Source organism: Dromiciops gliroides, chromosome 2, assembly GCF_019393635.1.
Source record: "Dromiciops gliroides isolate mDroGli1 chromosome 2, mDroGli1.pri, whole genome shotgun sequence".
NCBI classification, from domain to species: domain Eukaryota; kingdom Metazoa; phylum Chordata; class Mammalia; order Microbiotheria; family Microbiotheriidae; genus Dromiciops; species Dromiciops gliroides.
The window spans coordinates 25,621,705-25,639,913 of NC_057862.1; the positions used below are offsets into that span (position 1 = coordinate 25,621,705).

The 18,209-nt window shown below is 40.9% G+C and overlaps 1 protein-coding gene across 1 annotated transcript in view; it reads right to left on the bottom strand.

Moving 5' to 3' along the window:
* Window positions 1-18,209, bottom strand: part of JMJD1C (jumonji domain containing 1C) — a 124,383-nt gene that overhangs the window by 17,370 nt on the left and 88,804 nt on the right. Inside the window, exons 11-21 of the mRNA XM_043981510.1 lie at window positions 14,573-14,787; window positions 13,439-13,591; window positions 10,515-10,604; window positions 9,269-9,387; window positions 8,837-9,047; window positions 8,135-8,352; window positions 7,373-7,717; window positions 3,373-3,541; window positions 2,752-2,842; window positions 2,047-2,177; window positions 326-448 (exon numbers count right to left, since the gene is read on the bottom strand). Of these exons, the coding sequence (XP_043837445.1) occupies window positions 326-448; window positions 2,047-2,177; window positions 2,752-2,842; window positions 3,373-3,541; window positions 7,373-7,717; window positions 8,135-8,352; window positions 8,837-9,047; window positions 9,269-9,387; window positions 10,515-10,604; window positions 13,439-13,591; window positions 14,573-14,787 (1,865 nt within the window). The remainder of the gene's footprint in view (window positions 1-325; window positions 449-2,046; window positions 2,178-2,751; window positions 2,843-3,372; window positions 3,542-7,372; window positions 7,718-8,134; window positions 8,353-8,836; window positions 9,048-9,268; window positions 9,388-10,514; window positions 10,605-13,438; window positions 13,592-14,572; window positions 14,788-18,209) is intronic.

Below are 18,209 nucleotides of genomic sequence, written 5' to 3' on the forward strand. Positions count from 1 at the left end.
GTGCTTTAAGAAAGAATAATGAGATAGTTTCAGAGATACCTGGGAAAGTTCACATGAACTGATGCAAAGTGAGGCAACTAGAACCAAGAAAACGACACATATATAATAATAAAAACAAACAACTTTGAAAGACTTAAGAATTCTGACCAACCCAATGCTCCAAACCAAATGAGATAAAGTATTATAAACACATGTTAAACCTTGAAATACTTTAAGTGCTACTACATGTATGCCAGGCATTATTATCAATAGGTAAAAATATGCATGGTTATTTGACTCTTGGCCAGAAAATGCTGGGTTTTTTTTACAAGGAAGGTTTCTGTACCTGATTTTGAGAGTACTCCATTTCCTTTTGCTACGCCAACATAAACCAGAACGTTCACAACATCAGAAACTTCGATGTGGAGATTTGTCGTTCCAATATCATGATCCTTAGCAGCAGCGACACCTGTTTGAAATACAGTTTGAACTTTCTTGAGTATACACTTATGTTTTATACCTCTCATCGTAGATTAACATACAATCCCCCAAATCTAGCCACAGTGACTAAATTATTACTGCATTGGGTCTAATTAGTTCAACCTGCACTTTAAAAAGAATATAACATAAAACAAAAGGTTGAAATTTACAAATTTTGTGAACATTTGAAAAGGGTTTTTATAGATAATTCACTTTTGGGGGGGGGGCTGGGCAATGAGGGTTAAGTGACCTTCCCAGGGTCATACAGCTAGTAAGTGTCAAGTGTCTGAGGCCAAATTTGAACTCAGGTCCTCCTGAATCCAGGGCTGGTGCTTTCTCCACTGTGCCACCTAGCTGCCCTGAAAAGGGGTTTTTAAAATTTCTTTTTATTAGTTTATTAATTTATTATTTTACTCTACACACTGAACCTTTTCTTTTTTTATATTTATTTGGTCAGAGTATATTATTTGTGACATTAAAATACTTTCTCTGTGCAGATTACACAAGTAACAAGTTCCTAAGTATGGAGAAAGTCCCCAAGGTAAGTATTTGTACAATAAAACAGGGGCTGTGCTAAGGAAAGCTGTGAAGGCTGTAGAATAACCGGTGTTTCTAATACATGGTCAATTTTTGAATATGTGCCATGTACCGCTGAGAAAAAGGTCTATTCCTTTCTCTCCCCATTCAATTTTCTCCAGACATTTATCATATCTAAATTTTCTAACATTCTATTCACCTCTTTCACTTCTTTCTTATTTGTTTTGTGGTTAGATTTATCTAATTCTGAGAGTGGAAAGTTCAGATCCCCCACTAGTATAGTTTTGCTGTCTATATCTTCTTATAACTCATTTAACTTCTCCTCTAAGAATCTGGATGCTATACCACTTGGCGCATACATGTTTAGTATTGCTATTACTTCATTATCTATTGTACCTTTTAACAAGATGTAGTTTTTTTCCTTCTCTCTCTCTCTCTCTCTTTTTGGTGAGGCAATTGGGGTTAAGTGACTTGCCCAGGGTCATACAGGCTAGTGTCAAGTGTCTGAGGCTGGATTTGAACTCAGGTCCTCCTGACTCCAGGACTAGTGCTCTATTCTCTGCATCACCTAGCTGCCCCTCCTTATCTCTTTTGATTAGATCTATTTTTGCTTTTGCTTTGTCTGAGATAAGGATTGTTACCCCTGCTTTTTTTTACTTCAGCTGAAGCATAATATAGTCTGCTCCAACCTTTTACCTTGACTCTGTGTATCTCTCTGCTTCAAATGTTTCTTGTAAACAGCATATTGTAGGATTCTGATTTTTAATCCACTCTGCTATTCGCTTCCGTTTTATGGGAGAGTTCATCCCATACACATTCACAGTTAAGATTATGAACTATTTCCCTCCATATTCTTTTCCCCTTTGTTTGTACAAAACAAAAAAAAAGCTTCTTTCACCCTACTCCTCCTGACCAGTGTTTTTCTTCTGACCACCGCCTCCCTCAATCTGCCCTCCCCCAAAGACATTTCTAATAACCTATCATTAAATGGGTTTAGCCATGTACTCATGTACAAGTTCCATTACTATTCTGGCAGGGAAGGCTACTCACCGTATGAACTGCACAACCTGGGTCCTAGGTCTGGACGAACAAAAAATTCTGGCAAATGGGAGGCCAGATTGAATTTTCCTTCAGGATTACAATATTCTGGTAATGGCAGGTTTTTAAACAGGTCTTCATACCTGGAATATTATAATACATGAAATTTGTTTTGGAATTTAAGAATTTCCAGGTGCTTTCAATCTAGATCAGTATCTTACCCAACTTCCACCTCAAGCCCCAGGAACAAAGAATGCCATGAAAAGGCAGCCTGTCTGTAGGACCTTCTTGGCATCATCAGGCAACATCTCCCCTTGACTTGGGCTAAGGGCAATGCAAGTGGTAAAGTCCGGAGGGAAGAGAAGGGGTCAAAACCGGACACCTTTCCTGGATGGTCTGTGACTCAGACTCATACCAACTGGATTCTTAATCAGCTTCCCCCCAAATCAGGGGATTAGAAAAGCACCACGAGGCCGCGGCAGAAACAAGAAAACAGTCCTCCTCCCATGGGGGGCTTGAGGGAGCAGAAACTCCTTTAGCCAGTCTTCCCCTTTGCCTGAGCTGAGGCTAAGGTGGCAGAGCTGTCTTTTTGTTTACAGAAGCTAACTCTCTCCTGAATGCCTGATTAGCAGGGATTTACTTTAGCCTACACTTGGAGGTCAATCCCAATGTTACCACTAACCATTAATAAACAGCAAGTTTCATCTGACATAATACCTTGCCGGCATCATAGCTTTGAAGTCTTCTCCTGAAGGGCAGTCTTTCAATTTTAAAACAACTGTTTCTCCACTTTTTATTTTCTGCCGTTCTGTAAAGGATACAGTGATCATCAAAAATAAACTGAATTGCCTTTTGGAAAAAAAATGTACAGGGAGGCATAAAAGAGATCATTCAAAAATTTAATTCTGATTATTGCATGGTGCTATCAAGTTAAGAATTCACAAAAACTTACTGAGAGTCAGGGTTCCTAACCCTCTGCAAGGCTACAACACAAGGAATTTATGATTCCATAAAGTATGAGATCCCAAATTCTCTTTAGCAGGATGGGTTTCTTTGAGCTTCTTGTTTATTAGGAAAAATTATACTATATGTTTAAAAAGTGATTTTTACTTTCCAAAATACTTTCCTTTTATTATTTCATTTGATTGAGGAAATGGTTTTAATGTCCCTCCCAAATGATTAATGAGAAACTGAGGCAGAGAATGATTTGCTTAAGATATGACACAGCTAAAGGTGTCGTCTAAATCTAACTGCCTTCTAGAAATATCACTAATTTGCAATTTTTCACTTTTGAGGCTATATTTAACAACAACAAAATAAGAGTGAGAAATCACATACTTGAAACGTCTTCAAAACCATCCCAGAATTCCTTAACGTTGGCATTTGTCATAATGCTGTCTTTGCAATTCAGGAGATCTGCCTGGTGGTTTCCAAAATCAAGACTAACTGACTCTGCTTTCCACAGGCTGATGTTCATTTTCTTGTGCACACCAGAAACCACTACAGCCTTATTTATTAACAAAAGGGGAAAAAAAGAAAAGAAAAAGATTAGAACCAAGAACTTAAAACATAAACCCAAATGCACAATTCATAATTAAATCCTAATTATAGCTGCTCAGTACTTTTTTTTTTTTTTCGGGGCAATGGGGGTTAACTGACTTGCCCAGGGTCACACAGCTAGTAAATGTTAAGTGTCTGAGGCCGGATTTGAACTCAGGTACTCCTGACTCCAGGGCCGGTGCTCTATCCACTGTGCCACCTAGCTGCCCCTGCTCAGTACTTTTTGACCTGCATTTTCCAAGTATGCCTACCAAAGATATTCAAAAATCGAGACAGTAGCTCCTGTTTCTTACCTTTCTCCCCCTTTCTAAAATGTTTGTCTCACCTAAAGGCAAGGATATGTGTCTGCCCTATCTTAAGAAGAGCCCTCCATAAAGGGAAGAGACTTAATATTCCCTGCTTTTTGATTTTTAAATAAAGGATAATGGTTAAAACTTCTCACCTCCACAAATAGCCACAAAAATTACGAGTATATTCTAACAATATAAAGGTGAAAGCCAAATCTTAGTGGTCTGGAATATTCAAATTCAATTAGTTAGTTAAGCAACAAATATTTATTAAGCACCTGCATGCCAGGGACTGTGCTAGCTATTGGAGATACAAACCAAACCACACCCTGGTCCTAAAAGAGCTTTTATTTTGTTGTTGGAGACAACTGTATTTGTAAGTATATACAAGGTATTATTGGGGGGGGGGAGGGAGAGAACAAGCCATAGAATAGAAGCAGGAGGCAGTGAGTATCCTCTTGCTAAGAACCAATGGACCCAAATCCAGCTTTTCCCCATGTGAGATTAGCCAAAATAATCACTTCCCTTCTCAATAAGAGTATGTATGAAAAGAGGGAGGGAAAGAACACTCAAAGAAATGACATCCTCATTTTTAGTTATGGACTGGATCTCCTTGAACATTTTAAGTTTCTGAAATTGGTAAGTGTATTGCTAATGTAGGGACAGTTAAGTGTGACTGGGCAGCTAGGAGGCACATATATACATAGCACTGGATCTGGAATCAGGAAGACCCAATCTTTGTGAGCTCAAACCTGGCCTCAGATACTTAGAGGTTGTGTGACTCCGGGCAAGTCACTTAACCCTGTTTGCTTCAGCTCCTCACTTGTAAAAGTTAGCCAGAGAAGGATATGGCAAACCACTCCAGTATCTTTGCTAAGAAAACTCCAAAATAGGCTCATGGAGAGTAAGACACAACTGCACAATGACAATTGCTCATGAAGGAGAACTCAAAAGGAAAATTCTCCATTTAACTACACTACCACATACTAAGAGACACTAAATCCTAGAAATGAATTACTTAACTGAATTCTCCTCTTAAACGTCATTCCCTTGGGCTAACGTAACAACTTACCTACACAAAAATTAAGATAGGCATTTTATCATAAAATGGTAATCAGGTTCAACTTCTGAATGACAGCAACAATATAACTATAGTTTATAATACAAGTTATTTCCTTCTTTAACTCCCACCCAACTTCATTTCATTTCAGGTTTTAAGGCCTGGGGGCAAAGCAGCAAGGTGACTAGCCAGAATGATGTAAAATTTGTCCTCAAGAGTTCTCCAAACAACTCAACTGATGTTTTCTAGGAAGTATTAAAAGGCTTGAGCAATGCAATAATTTTTAAAAAAAGTTTATTGATTTAATTAAAAAAACTAGTGAAAATCTGTTGTAAGCAAGGTATGATAGGTTAGGGCTAGGTACAATGAGGTGGTGGCAAAACTGTTGGAGACACGATTGTTGTTGTAGTTCAGGGGTTCAGTTATGTCTGATTCTTTGTGACCTCGTGGAGCCCACATCATGCCAGGCCTTTTCACTATTTCTCAGTTTGTCCAAGTTCATGTTTGTTGTTTCCATGATATGATCTATGCAGCTCATCCTCTGGCATTCTCTTTTCCTTTTTTGGGGGTGGGGTGGGGGTAATGAGAGTGAAGTGACTTGCCCAGGGTCACACAGCTAGTAAGTGTCAAGTGTCTGAGGCCGGATTTGAACTCAGGTCCTTCTGAATCCAGGGTTAGTGCTCTATCTACTGTGCCGCCTAGCTGCCCCCCATTCTCTTTTCCTTTTGCCTTCAATCTTTCCCATTATCAGGATCTTTTTCAGTGAATCCCGTTTTTTCATTATATGGCCAATGTATTTAAGTTTCAGTATCTGACCTTCCAGTGAATAGTGTGGATTTCTTTAAATATTGACTGATTTGATCTCCTTTTTGTGCAAGGGACTAAAAAATTTTCTCCAGTGCCACAATTTGAAAAGCGTTAATTCTGTAGCACTGCTTTCCTTCTAATCCAACTCTCACAGCCCTAGACTACTACCCTGACTAGACAGACGGGCGCCTGCTTTTTCCAGATCTGCCCGAGCTTCCCTTCCAGGGAGCTGCCGTCGGCAGTGATCTCTGAGCCAAAGAATAGAAGATCTGACAATGCTTCCGTTTCTTCTCCCTCCATTGGCAGGACCAGTTGCCAAGATCTTGCTTTTTTAATGTTAAGCTTCAAGCCAGCGTTTACACTCTCCTTTTCCATCCTCACTAAGAGACTTCCGGATGCCTTTTCACTTTCTACCCTCACGGTGGTATCCTCTGTGTATCTGAGATTATTGATATTTCTCCTGGAAGCCTTAATTCTGGTTTTTGATTCATCCAGCCTGGTATTTTACATAAGGCACTCTGCATGTAAATTAGATAACTAAGGTGATGATATACAACCCTGTCATATTCCTTTTCCAATTTTAAATCAATCAGTTGGTCCATGTTTGGTTCTAACTGTTGCTTTTTGGAGGGAGACGGGTGGAGCAATGAGGGTTAAGTGACTTGCCTAGGTCTTCCTGCATCCAGGGCCAGTGCAGTGAGTGTGAAGTGGTTTGGTCATATGTGGTCTATGGTCAAACATACAAATAGGTGGGCTAGTACCTGGAAAAGGGGGCTAGACTTTCAGAATAAGGAGTTTAGGTCCCGTCCTGTAGGCAGCGGGGGAAGTCACAGCAAGTTTCTGAGCAGGGAAGGAAAGGTAAAAGCTGCATCTGCAGTACGGTTCCTGCAGTGGCTGGGCAGAAAACTTACTGGAGGGGTCAGACACAGGAGGTGTGGAGTTGGATCATAAGAAAACATGGAGATTGTATAATTTCCCAAGACTGGCTAAAATCTTAACATGAACTTAGTATACCTGAACCTGGAAGAACTTACCTGAAATTTCTTACAAATGGAAAAAAAAAAGTGGAAAAAATACCCCCTCCCCTGCCAAATCCATCTTCTAAAGGTAATGATACAACAGAGAAGTTTGTCGCTTAAGGTACACACACACACATATTTCTGAAGGATAAACATAAAGTCCCCATTTGCTTAGCCCAATTGAATAGTTATATTTTAAAACAACAGTAAGAAATCTAGTAACTGGCTTCTGGAATAAGGAGGAAGACCACAAACTGAGATCTGGCCAGGAGCCTGTACCACTTTTACCAGCCAGAATCCACTCCCTCTGACTCCAGGTCCAGTCCTCTTTCTAACACAATCACGTTGCCTATTTCATGAGTGCCAAAACAAAGGTTACAAAACATATTTTGCTTTTGAATTAATTTCAATGAATGTTCTGACCCCAATTCACATAAATCTGGTCGTATTTTGGAATTTTTCTTTCGGTGTCCTGACATTTTCTGATTGAATACACGGTTGATGAGTCGAGCTCAGGGGTCAAGGCTGCCTGACACCTGGACACAGGCCAATCTGAATTCACAAAGCAATTTTTGGGCAAGTGTCTGCCTTGCTAAAACACTTACCTGTGCTTGTTTCCAGTACTGTTTGAAAAGCTTCCAATTATCATTGTTCCTGTGATCCGGAAGCCATAAGACGTGGTTCTCACACATCCATGAATATGGCACACCCTCGGACAACTGGTAATTCTTGTCATGCACGGCAATTTGTCGGCCATCTTCAGGACTTCTTCGTCTTCCTCCTCCTTCATCATCATCTTCTTTATCTTCTTCGTTGTCTTCTTTTTCTTTTCCCTCTTCTTCCTCCTCTTCTTCTAGATTTGAGGCTTTATTTGGTGGAATCTTGTTTTCTACAACTGAAACAATGATGTCATCAAGAATGTTTGGCGCAATTCTTCCGCTTTTGACACTCTGTTGATTAAAAAAAAAAGCACCATGTACATTAAAGCACGTTCTTTAAAATGTTCATAACGAGAAAAGAAAATCTTTTACAATATATCTAGAACAATTAGTGCTCAATATCAACTAGATAATTATAAGCAGTACAATAACTTTGTAGCCTTTTGGGGCACATAATCAAAATGGAACATTTGACACTTCATTAATTGGAAGATTCTACAAAACAGCTTCACTATTCCTCAAGTTAAAACAAACTGTGATGCACAATACAAAACAGGAACAATCCTGAAGAGTCTGGTAATTTTGTTTCATGATTATTTTTTCCCATAGAAATGCTGTAAAAGCAGTTCAGTTTACTGACAAAAATATCCAAATCATTTCCATTTCTAAGGCCCTGATAAATGCTAAGTCATCTGGCAACAAACTCACTGGCACTCCTGTAGAAAACACTGGAGCAAAGGCAACGCCTGCATCTGTAGAGCCAAGACGCAGCTTGCCCGCTGTTGTGGTCAGTAGGTCCCGCAAGGTGGATCCTTGTTCATTATTCTGGGATGTGGAAGGGGAGGAGATCTTGCAGTCTGAAGAATCAGAGTCATCTTGATCTCCTTCTTCTTCCATATGTTGTCCGAGGGGAGAGTCTTTGTTTTCTGAAATCAAATATTTCGCAAGTTTTTTAATGTGACTACAACATTATGTACAAGTGCCACTAAAATTGGCACCCTTCATTTCATGATGGGTGTTAACACTGTTAGCATTAGTGCTCTAATTCTCCTGAAAACATCCCAGGAGGGAAGGGAACAGTCTGAACATGAAAAGACTTTCCTCAGCATCTCAGACATTCAGATGACTTGGTGCCTGGAACAAATTGCTATAGCTAGATGGCAAGGTATGGATGTTACAGATGCAATCGACTGGTTGCCTGCCCTTCTGATGCACTCAATTACAATGGAATCTTGAACAACAGTTAATGTCACCAGAGGAAGGCATCTGTAGCATAATAAATGAGTAGGAAATAGACTGAAATTCAAAACTTCATGTTAATGAAAGACAAATGTCCATTACTTTAGAAAATATTAGTTCAGTGTCCCGCCCTCCTTCACAAGCACACTTAGTATAATTCAGTATAATTACCTTCCTTTTCTTCTCTGGCTTTTTGTTCAGCAAGATCTGCTAACCAGTGTAGTGGGGACTGGGATTCTGGTGGAGTTGACTTGCCTGTGCTGACATCACTCTTAGGGCTGGAACTACCACTAGTCTCAGACTTTTGAGGGGAATTCTCCCCCTGAGACTCAGGCATGCACAGAGAGATTTTATCACCATGACGCAGAACACTCTGCAAAACCTACAGGGCAGAATAATTAATTTTTAAATAGATCAAATCCAATTTTATAAACAAGTTAAACATTAGTGTTTATACTTTCTTACCTAATAATTTAGAAAATGTATAAAAAATCAACAGAACAAAAAAAATCAACAGAATACTGTCATAAATAAGGAGTTTCAAAGTATGGAGGCTGACTCATCTAAATAATGAATCTTAATAATCAAAGACATTTGACTTACCTGAGACACTCCATTCATTGTCCCAGCTCTTACATTTTGTTTGTTTGTACAATAGCAGTAAGAGTCAGTTTCGAATTTTTCTCTAAAATTGTGCACTGCGTCTAGAAGATCTGTCAAAACTTCAAGAGAAAGCAGCAATAAAGGAAAAGAATTATCCTCTCTTCTTAAACTATAAGGGCTATTCTAACAATTACTCTTTACATTTACATTTGGGCCCCTTTGTCTCATTGCATCAGGTCCCTCCTGCTGTGCAATGGGATGGAGATGTAAGAGATCAAGCAAAGACAGTCTTTGGGGGGGGGGTTGGTGAGGCAATTGAGGTTAAGTGACTTGTCCAGGGTCACACAGCTATTAAGTGTCAAGTGTCTGAGGATTTGAACTCGGGTCCTCCTGACTCCAAGGCTGGTGCTCTATCCACTGCGCCACCTAGCTGCCCCCAAAGACAGTCTTAATGCCACCTTAACTACTTATCCTCCCAGATGCCTCCTAAGTGGCTCTTCCTTCTGTCCCTGGTATAGCCCTTGACTCTGGCTGTACCCCTTCCTTTCCCCCAGCATCTCATGTCTGATGCCCCCCATCCCCTCTCTATTCCCACTGTGGCCCCCTGGGGATCCCAGTGGTCTTCATGCTTTGGTTTTCTCCCTTCAAACCAACCGTGATGCCACTTGCAGACACATTTCCTTTTTCACCAAGATCTAATCATTTCACCTATTCCTCCATTTCCTGTAAGGCCAAATTCCTCCAACTTGCACTGATGTCTGATGTCGTTTAAGTTCCCTGGCAGCCTTCTCTTATTCCACGCTGCCCTCCTTGGCCTTTCTGCTGCAGGGAAACTGCATTTCTCAGTACCCTGATGCCTTTCTGGCCTGTCCCTTGTCTAGGCCTACTTCATGTCTAATTTTTCTTTCTAAAGCTCAGCTCCAGGTCCACCTGGAGGAATAATAAATGACTGTGGCTGGTGATCGAGGGAAGCTTTCTGTGATCCTTCTAGTTAGAAATGACCACCCACTCCTTGAAACTCACAGAAGCCTGGTTTTCATCTTTCTCAGGCACTGATTATGTGCTGATAGCTTCTCAGTGTACCTTATCTTAATGTTCCTCTCTGAGGTCCTTCTCAGAGTAGGCACTTAAATAAGTATTTACCACACTGAATTCTCCATGCTATTCTGCCACTAAAGAGTCTGAGGCAATTAACACGTGACTAAAAGAGCTGGTCAGTTTTAACCAGTGGGTGCTTATTCCTTACCAGAGCCTGGTATGATCTGAGTTGGCATCAAGTGTTTGTGATCATGAGGCTGTCCCTTGACGCATTTCATCCAAGCGTAGAGCTCTTTATCTATGAGACAACACAATTTCTACCTTTAGTTTCACACGGTTTGTCTTGGGATGCACAGAGAAGGGATTCAAAATATCCCATAGACACTAATGACTATGACACAAACACTTCTGGAAGGTTTGACACACATTTCTCCCATTTCTGCAAGGTGAGCGGTATGCCTAAAATGACAACGTTTATGATACTCAAGGAAAACATGTGGCACCTCCAACTTGCCTTGTGAGGGCTCCACTTCTTCCTTTTGACCTTCCCCTCCTTTTCAGCATTCAATGTGGGGTACCCTACTACTTATCACAGAACTTAGAGCTGAAAGGGAACTGGGAGATAATCCACTCCAACACTGTAGGCCTGGAGAGATAGTGAGTTGCCCAAAGTCAATGAAGAGGTTTTTCAAGGGGGTGGGGAGAGGCACGTTATGAACATCAGTTGCCAAAGCTAAATGTTATTTAGAATGACCAGTGAAACAAATATGGAAGCACCTGCAGAGATGGCCACCACCTGCCCACATAGCTTGGTGCCACAATCTTCTCACCCAGCCAGGGAACATGCCAGGAGTAACACGTAGGCTGAGGCAAGGCACGGGACGATGGACTATATCTGAAGCCCACTGAAGCCAACAAAAAATTCTTCCAAAGGCTAATTATTTCCCCTACTTTTTGGTTAGTAAGACTTTAAAAAACATAAGTCATTGAATGATTCTCCTTTCTTTTTTTTCTTTTGTTTTGTTGTTGTTGGTTTTTTGCAGGGCAATGTGGGTTAAGTGACTTGCTCAGGGTCACACAGCTAGTTAAGTGTCAAGTGTCTGAGGAGGAATTTGAACTCAGGTCCTCCTGAATCCAGGGCCAGTGCTTCATCCACTGTGCCACCTAGCTGCCACCAAATGATTCTCCTAACTCAATCAAATCCATATGGACAGATAAAATGTTCCCATTTTTGTAAAGGGATATGGTAACTTAAAATGTATTTCTAATTCTTATGACCATAATTCTCAATGGCTCTTTAGCCAAAATTGGACCCTATTTACTAAGGAGGCTTACAACACTGACAAATTTATCAAAATAATAAAATACCAATCATTATGACAGTAAGAAGACTATAGGTCAGTTGAGAAAAAATATATTAATGGTATTATTAGGGCAACTGCCCTATTATTAGGGCAACTGCCACTTTAAGATTCCCTTTTCTTGAAAAAGAATTTTGAGTTCTGAATTATCCCCTCCCTCTGCCCCTTCCCCCATCCCAAGAAGGCAAGTAGTATGATACCCATCTGACAAATGAAGTCGTGCAAAGCATATTCCCTTCCTTCTAAAGTGACCTTGACTTGAGGAGGAGGATGAAACTCTCAATGGCCAAACCCTTTTCCTATGGATTGCATGGCTACCTCTGTTATCCTTTTGCAGGTGTGACTAGTTCACAATGATATCAAAACAAAGCTCAGGACAAACGTCTAGACATGCCTGCCCTCTGCTCAGAAGCCCGGTTTCACATTGGACCTCCCTGGAGCCCATCTGTTTGCTGTCTTTAATGGCCACCACTTCAGCCTGGCCCATTCCGAAGCCTAGGATCAGCCAGAACAGTTCAGTGAATGGCAGCCAGGCCGTGCTGCATCTGCCTCCCTGGCGTGAAGACAAGAGTTGGATCTGGAATTTTAAGGGCCTGCACAGACACCAGCTCTGTCATGGTTACCTGAGCCTCTCTGGGACTCAGTTTCCTCCTCTATAAAGTAGGTTTGGAAATATTTGGCCTCTTAAGTTCCCTTTAAGAAAAAGATTTAAGATCCCACCATCTCTTCCCAATACACAAAGCCCAAGATTTGAAGGCTTCTAATGCTAGGCCTTCCTAGCTTCCCAGGGTGATCTTTTCCTATTTAAGCAACAAGAGCTTATTAAATTTCCCTACCTTACTTCAATATGTGACTATAGCAGTTTAACCATCATGAGTTTGTCTCATTATTTCTGAGGCCCCTCTAATTATGTGAACAAGCAAGATCATTCTAAATCATTTTCGTGAGGTTAGCACTATACAACCCGCTTCCTCCAGATTTCAAGATCTGAGCATTCTACTAAGAATAATCAAGTAGCAAGTGGAGATATGATGACAGCAGCCATTACAATCTTCCTAGTAAACACTCCTCAAGTTAGCTTTTACCAACACCCCCCCCAAAAATAAACCCCAAAAACCCCCCCTCGCACTTGCTGTTACTGAATTCTGACTAGGGATGTCTTTAAATCTGTAATTAAATGGTACCAATAAGTCAGTCACTCAAATGTTCCTATTTTCTAGAGAAAAAGGATCGGTCAATAATGAAGTGACACCTGAAATTATCTGGTACAAATCAGGTACAACGACAGAATGCAATTTCATTGTGAAGCCTCTCATTCTTAATAATGTTGTTTGGATAAATAGGTTTCAAAAAAGGGAACCACCCCACTTTCCTCAGTGAGAGAGGAGAAAGATGTCATGACTAAAGACAGAAAAACAAGAGTTTGAAAATTAGCTCTAAGTCCATCCTTTTATGTGTAAGATCACATGTATTCATGGTAAGAAAAACACGCCTGACTTTGTTAGCAATTCTAAAACATATGTGAATACAATTATGCACAATACTCTAGTTTAAGAATTCTTAACCTGGTGGCATCCATGTATAGATTTCAGAGACTCCATGAACTTGGATGGGGAAAAAACCCATTCCATTTTTATACAACCGATTTCCTTTGTAATCCTACAGATTTTGTTTTATTCATTTAACGTGATTCAGGCAACCATCAGCCTCACCAGACTAACTGGTCACAAAAGGTTAAGAATCCAGCTGTTAGTTCATGTTATAGACTGACCTCTTGAGCTCTTCCTCTGCTTGGCTTTGTAACAATCCAAGCAGACCACAAAGCCGCATTTCTGGCAGACCCAGTGAATGTTGAATAATGTGGCTTCACAGGCATCACACATCTCACGGACGCCTCTCACAGCTCTTTTCCAGGCAATTTTGGCTGAAATGCAGAATAAATAGAGTGAACCACAGAAAGGCAAACATCTAGGTGACATAATGCATAACTGATAAAGTGAATGAAGACCAATCACAAATTTCTACAAGTTGTCAATATTCATAATTGTACATGAGAAAATGTTTCACATATAGACATTACATGTATCAGATTCAAAACTCATTTACCTAATTATTTAGAACCATTACTTCTCTATCATACAAATGTATGCATAATGCAATTAATAGCACTCACTTCAATCCATCAGTAAACATTTACTAAATATCTACTATGTGCCAGACACTGTTAAGTAAATACTGAGCACACAAAGAGGAAAAAGACAGTGCCTTCCTTCAAAGAATTTCTAATCCAATGAGGAGACAGTAAACAAACAAATATATACAAGATAGAGAAGAAATATTCATGATGTTGAAAGCACAATTCTATAATACTACATTGTAGCCAAATGATGTGATTCCATGAATTTTAAATCCACTGCACTGTTCAACCTCATTAAGGAACACAGAGAGCATATTTCTGCTGTTCAATCTTTTTCAGTCATGTCAGACTCTTCATGACCCTATTTGGGGTTTTTCTTGGCAGAGCTATTGGAGCGGTTTGCCATTTCCTTCTCTAGCTCATTTTACAGATATGGAAACGGAGGCAAACAGAGTGAAATGACTTGCCCAGGATCACACAGCTAGGAAGTGCCTGAGGCCAGATTTGAACTCAGGAAGGTAAGTCATCCTGACTCCAGGCCTGGCACTCTATGCACCATGGCACCTCCTAGTTGCCCATGAGGCATATTAAGAACACATAAATTGAAGCCTATGAGGCAATGGCACTGCCCCAAATCAAAAACATGAGGAGCTAAGATTTATAGGTATATCCCTATAAAGAGTTGGCAGCAAATCAGGAAGAGCAAATTGCTGGAAACTAAAGCAAACATAATGAATACAACTTTTACAAAGCATTAAATATCCTTACCATCTTTTTTCACCCAGGATAAAGCTGTTTTCTCTGATGTTACTAACTGACAAAATTTATCACCTATAATACTCAAGATATATTTACAAGTCTCCAAGTCTAGTTCATCATCATCGTAACTTTCATGTGTCCACAAACTCAGAGATTCATCATCATACTGGTCAGGAGATGAGAAGCCATCTATTCTAACCACTCCATTTTTACTGAATGACAATCTGAAACAAATAATAACAAAACAGCTAGAGTGCAGGTATAACAGAAATGCGCTTTAGATTTGTTATTTAATTTGAAAGGGAAACAAAGGAAGAGACATAATTTGGTTTATCTTTCATTTAAGTAAAAAAAGGAGGGGAAAATGAAGTAACTAGTGTGTTCAGTTGAAATTAACTTAGTGCTATGAAATCATTAATTTTGCAAGTTGGAAGTGACCTCAAAGGACATCTATATTATCAGAACAAAAGACAAATGCCACCAATTTTAGTTCATTACAAAAAATGCTTTTTTTTCCTATAAGGCACAGACCAAGCTGCCCTTAAAATTGTCCTAAAGACAGAATGAAAACTGGCCAACTTCACAATTTGGAAAAAGCAAACTGTTATTGAAGTGTTGTTTAGAACAAACTATTTCATTTGTGAACTAATTCAGGAATCCCATCGTTAAAATTTAACCCTACTTAATAAGCATTTATTAAATGCTTCCCAAGCACAAGGCAGTGGAGATACAAAGAAAACAATGAACAACAGGGGCTGTTGCAAGGAGCTTTCTGTTGATTGGAAGACAGAACATGTAGACCCACAAGTCAACATATGATAAACTGAGGAAGGAAAGATCACCAACAAAACGAAGTCTCAGTAAAGCTTTTTGCTAGGAGATCGCACTCAAGATGAATCTTTAAGGAACCTGGGAACCCTCAGGAAGGTCTGCATTCCAGGTGGATGGGGCAGTGTGGGCCAAGGTCCCCCAAAAAGGAGATAGAATACCAAGCTTAGAGAACAAATAAGCTAGCTGAGTTATTAGTATTTAAGAATGGATGATGGAGAGTAGTGTGAAATAAGTCTAGAAAAGTAGCCTCAAAGGCAGAGTGCAAGGCTAACCACATTAAGTCTGTATTTTATCCCAGAAGGAACAGGAAACCAGCAGAGTTTGCTCAGGGTAATGTCAGTCAGACTGATGCTTTAGGAAGATCAATGTGGTAGAGGAAAGACTGGACAAAGTAGTGACTGGAAGAAGGGAGCCCAAGTACAAGCCTGCTACCAAGAGTCCAGGGAAGCAATGATGAATGCTTGAATGTGGGTGGTGTCTATGTGAGGGAGCAGAGGATAAACGTGGGAGATGTTGTGCAAGTAGAACTGCTTTGGCAAATGCCTGGATACGAGAAGGGGCGGGAGGGAGCTAGGTTACAGAGTCAAGGCTGTCTGTGAAGTTGGAAAATAGGACAAACCGAATGTTGGTGCCCTCCACCAGAAAGAAGGGGAGTGGGGGAGGGGAGGCTGGGGGGGAGGTAAAACAAGTTCTCTTTCAGATATCAGGAGTCTCAGAAGTCCATCTAACTGGATATATAGACTTGGGAGGCACCTGCTTAGGGATGACTGAATTCAAGGGAGCTGATGTGCAACTGGTCCAGAAACAGAAGATGATCCTGCAAAAGGAACTCACTCCCCAAAGCAAGTTCCAATGGCTTCTGTTGCATCTTGGACACACTACAGACGTGTGTTTAGCATTTAAAATGGTTCACAACCTGACTTCAAACTACTTGCTCCAGAGTTATTTCACACCACTCTCCACCAGCGAGTCAGACAGGTAAAAAGGAGACACTAAGAGAGAGCATGGCACAGAGGCAAAGGAAGAGAAGGTACACAAGATGTGGGTGATAATCCTAGGTTGGAACCAGAAGGAACTTTCCAGTCTATTGAGCCAAGAGAAAATCAGTGTTTTGCCTGGTGTCCCAAGAGCGTCTGGTGTGGGACTGGAATTCAGGTCTTCCTGACATCAAGTCCAGCACTCTGCTTATGCTGGGGTCAGGAATGGTGAAGCCCAAGAAAAGGGCATCAGATTGAGAAAGAAAGACGATGTGTCTTCTTTGGAGCAAGCAGTCTGAGCAGAGCAGTGGGGTGAGAAGTCAGATGGGCAGTTAGTCATCTGGGGATAAAACATACTGTTTTGGTAATAAGACCCGGGGAGCATCAGAACAAAGCTGCAATGGACTTAAGGGGAGAAGGAAATATATAGTAGAAAGTATATTCATTGTAGGATTGAGACTACAAAGAGAGGAAAGTGAGGCCAAAGTTGGGATGATGGAGGAGAACAAGAGGGTTATGGTAATGATATAGAGTAAGGACAGAAGCAGATGGAGAGAGAAGATAGTTTGTTGATAGGAGAGAGAATTTCTCAGTGCTAGACTGTGGGAACAATCATGGATGATGGTGAAACCAAAAATACATCCATTTCTGTTTGAAGCAGAACAAGAGGATAAGTCACTGGAGCTGACATGCTGGTTACCTGGGAGGCCAGGACATGAGAAAGGACAACAACACCTCTGAAGAAGTCCCCTAGTACAAGGGGGATGGTTGGGGACTGAGAAATGAATTCACAAATGCTTTTAAAATCTACTTTGGGCAAAATAAGGGCAACAGTGATGCAAGGTGGGCCCTAAGGGAGCTGTCAATCCACTGAAAAGAGCTAGGTACTAAATTCTTTAAGAAAAGAGGGAGCGATGACCTGAGGCGACACATGACTAAAATAAGGCTTTTCACAAAAGCCCTGTGGGTAGATGCTATGATGACCCCTCTCTCCTTTCACAAGGGAGGAAGAGGAGGCAGACAGAGAATACATGCCATCTTAGGCTAGGGACAACTGGATGGTAGAGGTGAACCTCCAAGGAAGCTAGGTATGCTGCGTGGTGGTGACAGAGGGCAGACATGGGACAAGGAGGGATTGATCAGGCCAGCTTGTTCTTCTGACTCATTCTTAGGGAAAGCAAAAGAGAAGCCCTCAGTTCAGGGAAGGATGGAGCGTCTTCTGACTAAAGCCAGGCAAGGTGGAAGAAGAGTGAAGACAACTTTCTGAGATGAAAGGAAGCTTGTTACTGACAGAACAGACCATTCGTTCCAGAGGATGTGACAAAAGGGAGAGCCAGCGCAGGCTAGGAAGTGAATAGGGACAGAGGGGCCAAGAGGGGAGAAGGTATCCAGGTCATTCCGAATCACAGGGGTGGGGGAAGAGTTAAAGACCGGGATCTCTCTCTCTCTCTCTCTCTCTCTCTCTCTCTCTCTATATATATATATATATATATATATGTATGAAATGTCTGCATCTGAAGCAGCTCTTCTTTATCCAATCGACATGTGCCTGTGACGGCAGTAGTTTTTTCCTTACTAAACTACAGACAGGCTTTTGGGGTGGGGGGGGCAGGGCAAAGAGGGTTAAATGACTTGCCCAAGGTCACACAGTTAGTAAGTGTCAAGTGTCTGAGGCCATATTTGAACTCAGGTCCTCCTGAATCCAGGGCTGGTGCTTTAATCCACTGTGCCACCTAGCTATCCCAGACAGGCATCTTTCAACCATGTTGAACGCTAGCTTTGTTCTTTCTTACTTGGTGGTCCTTCACTCCTCACCCCCCAACCTCGTTCTTCTATAT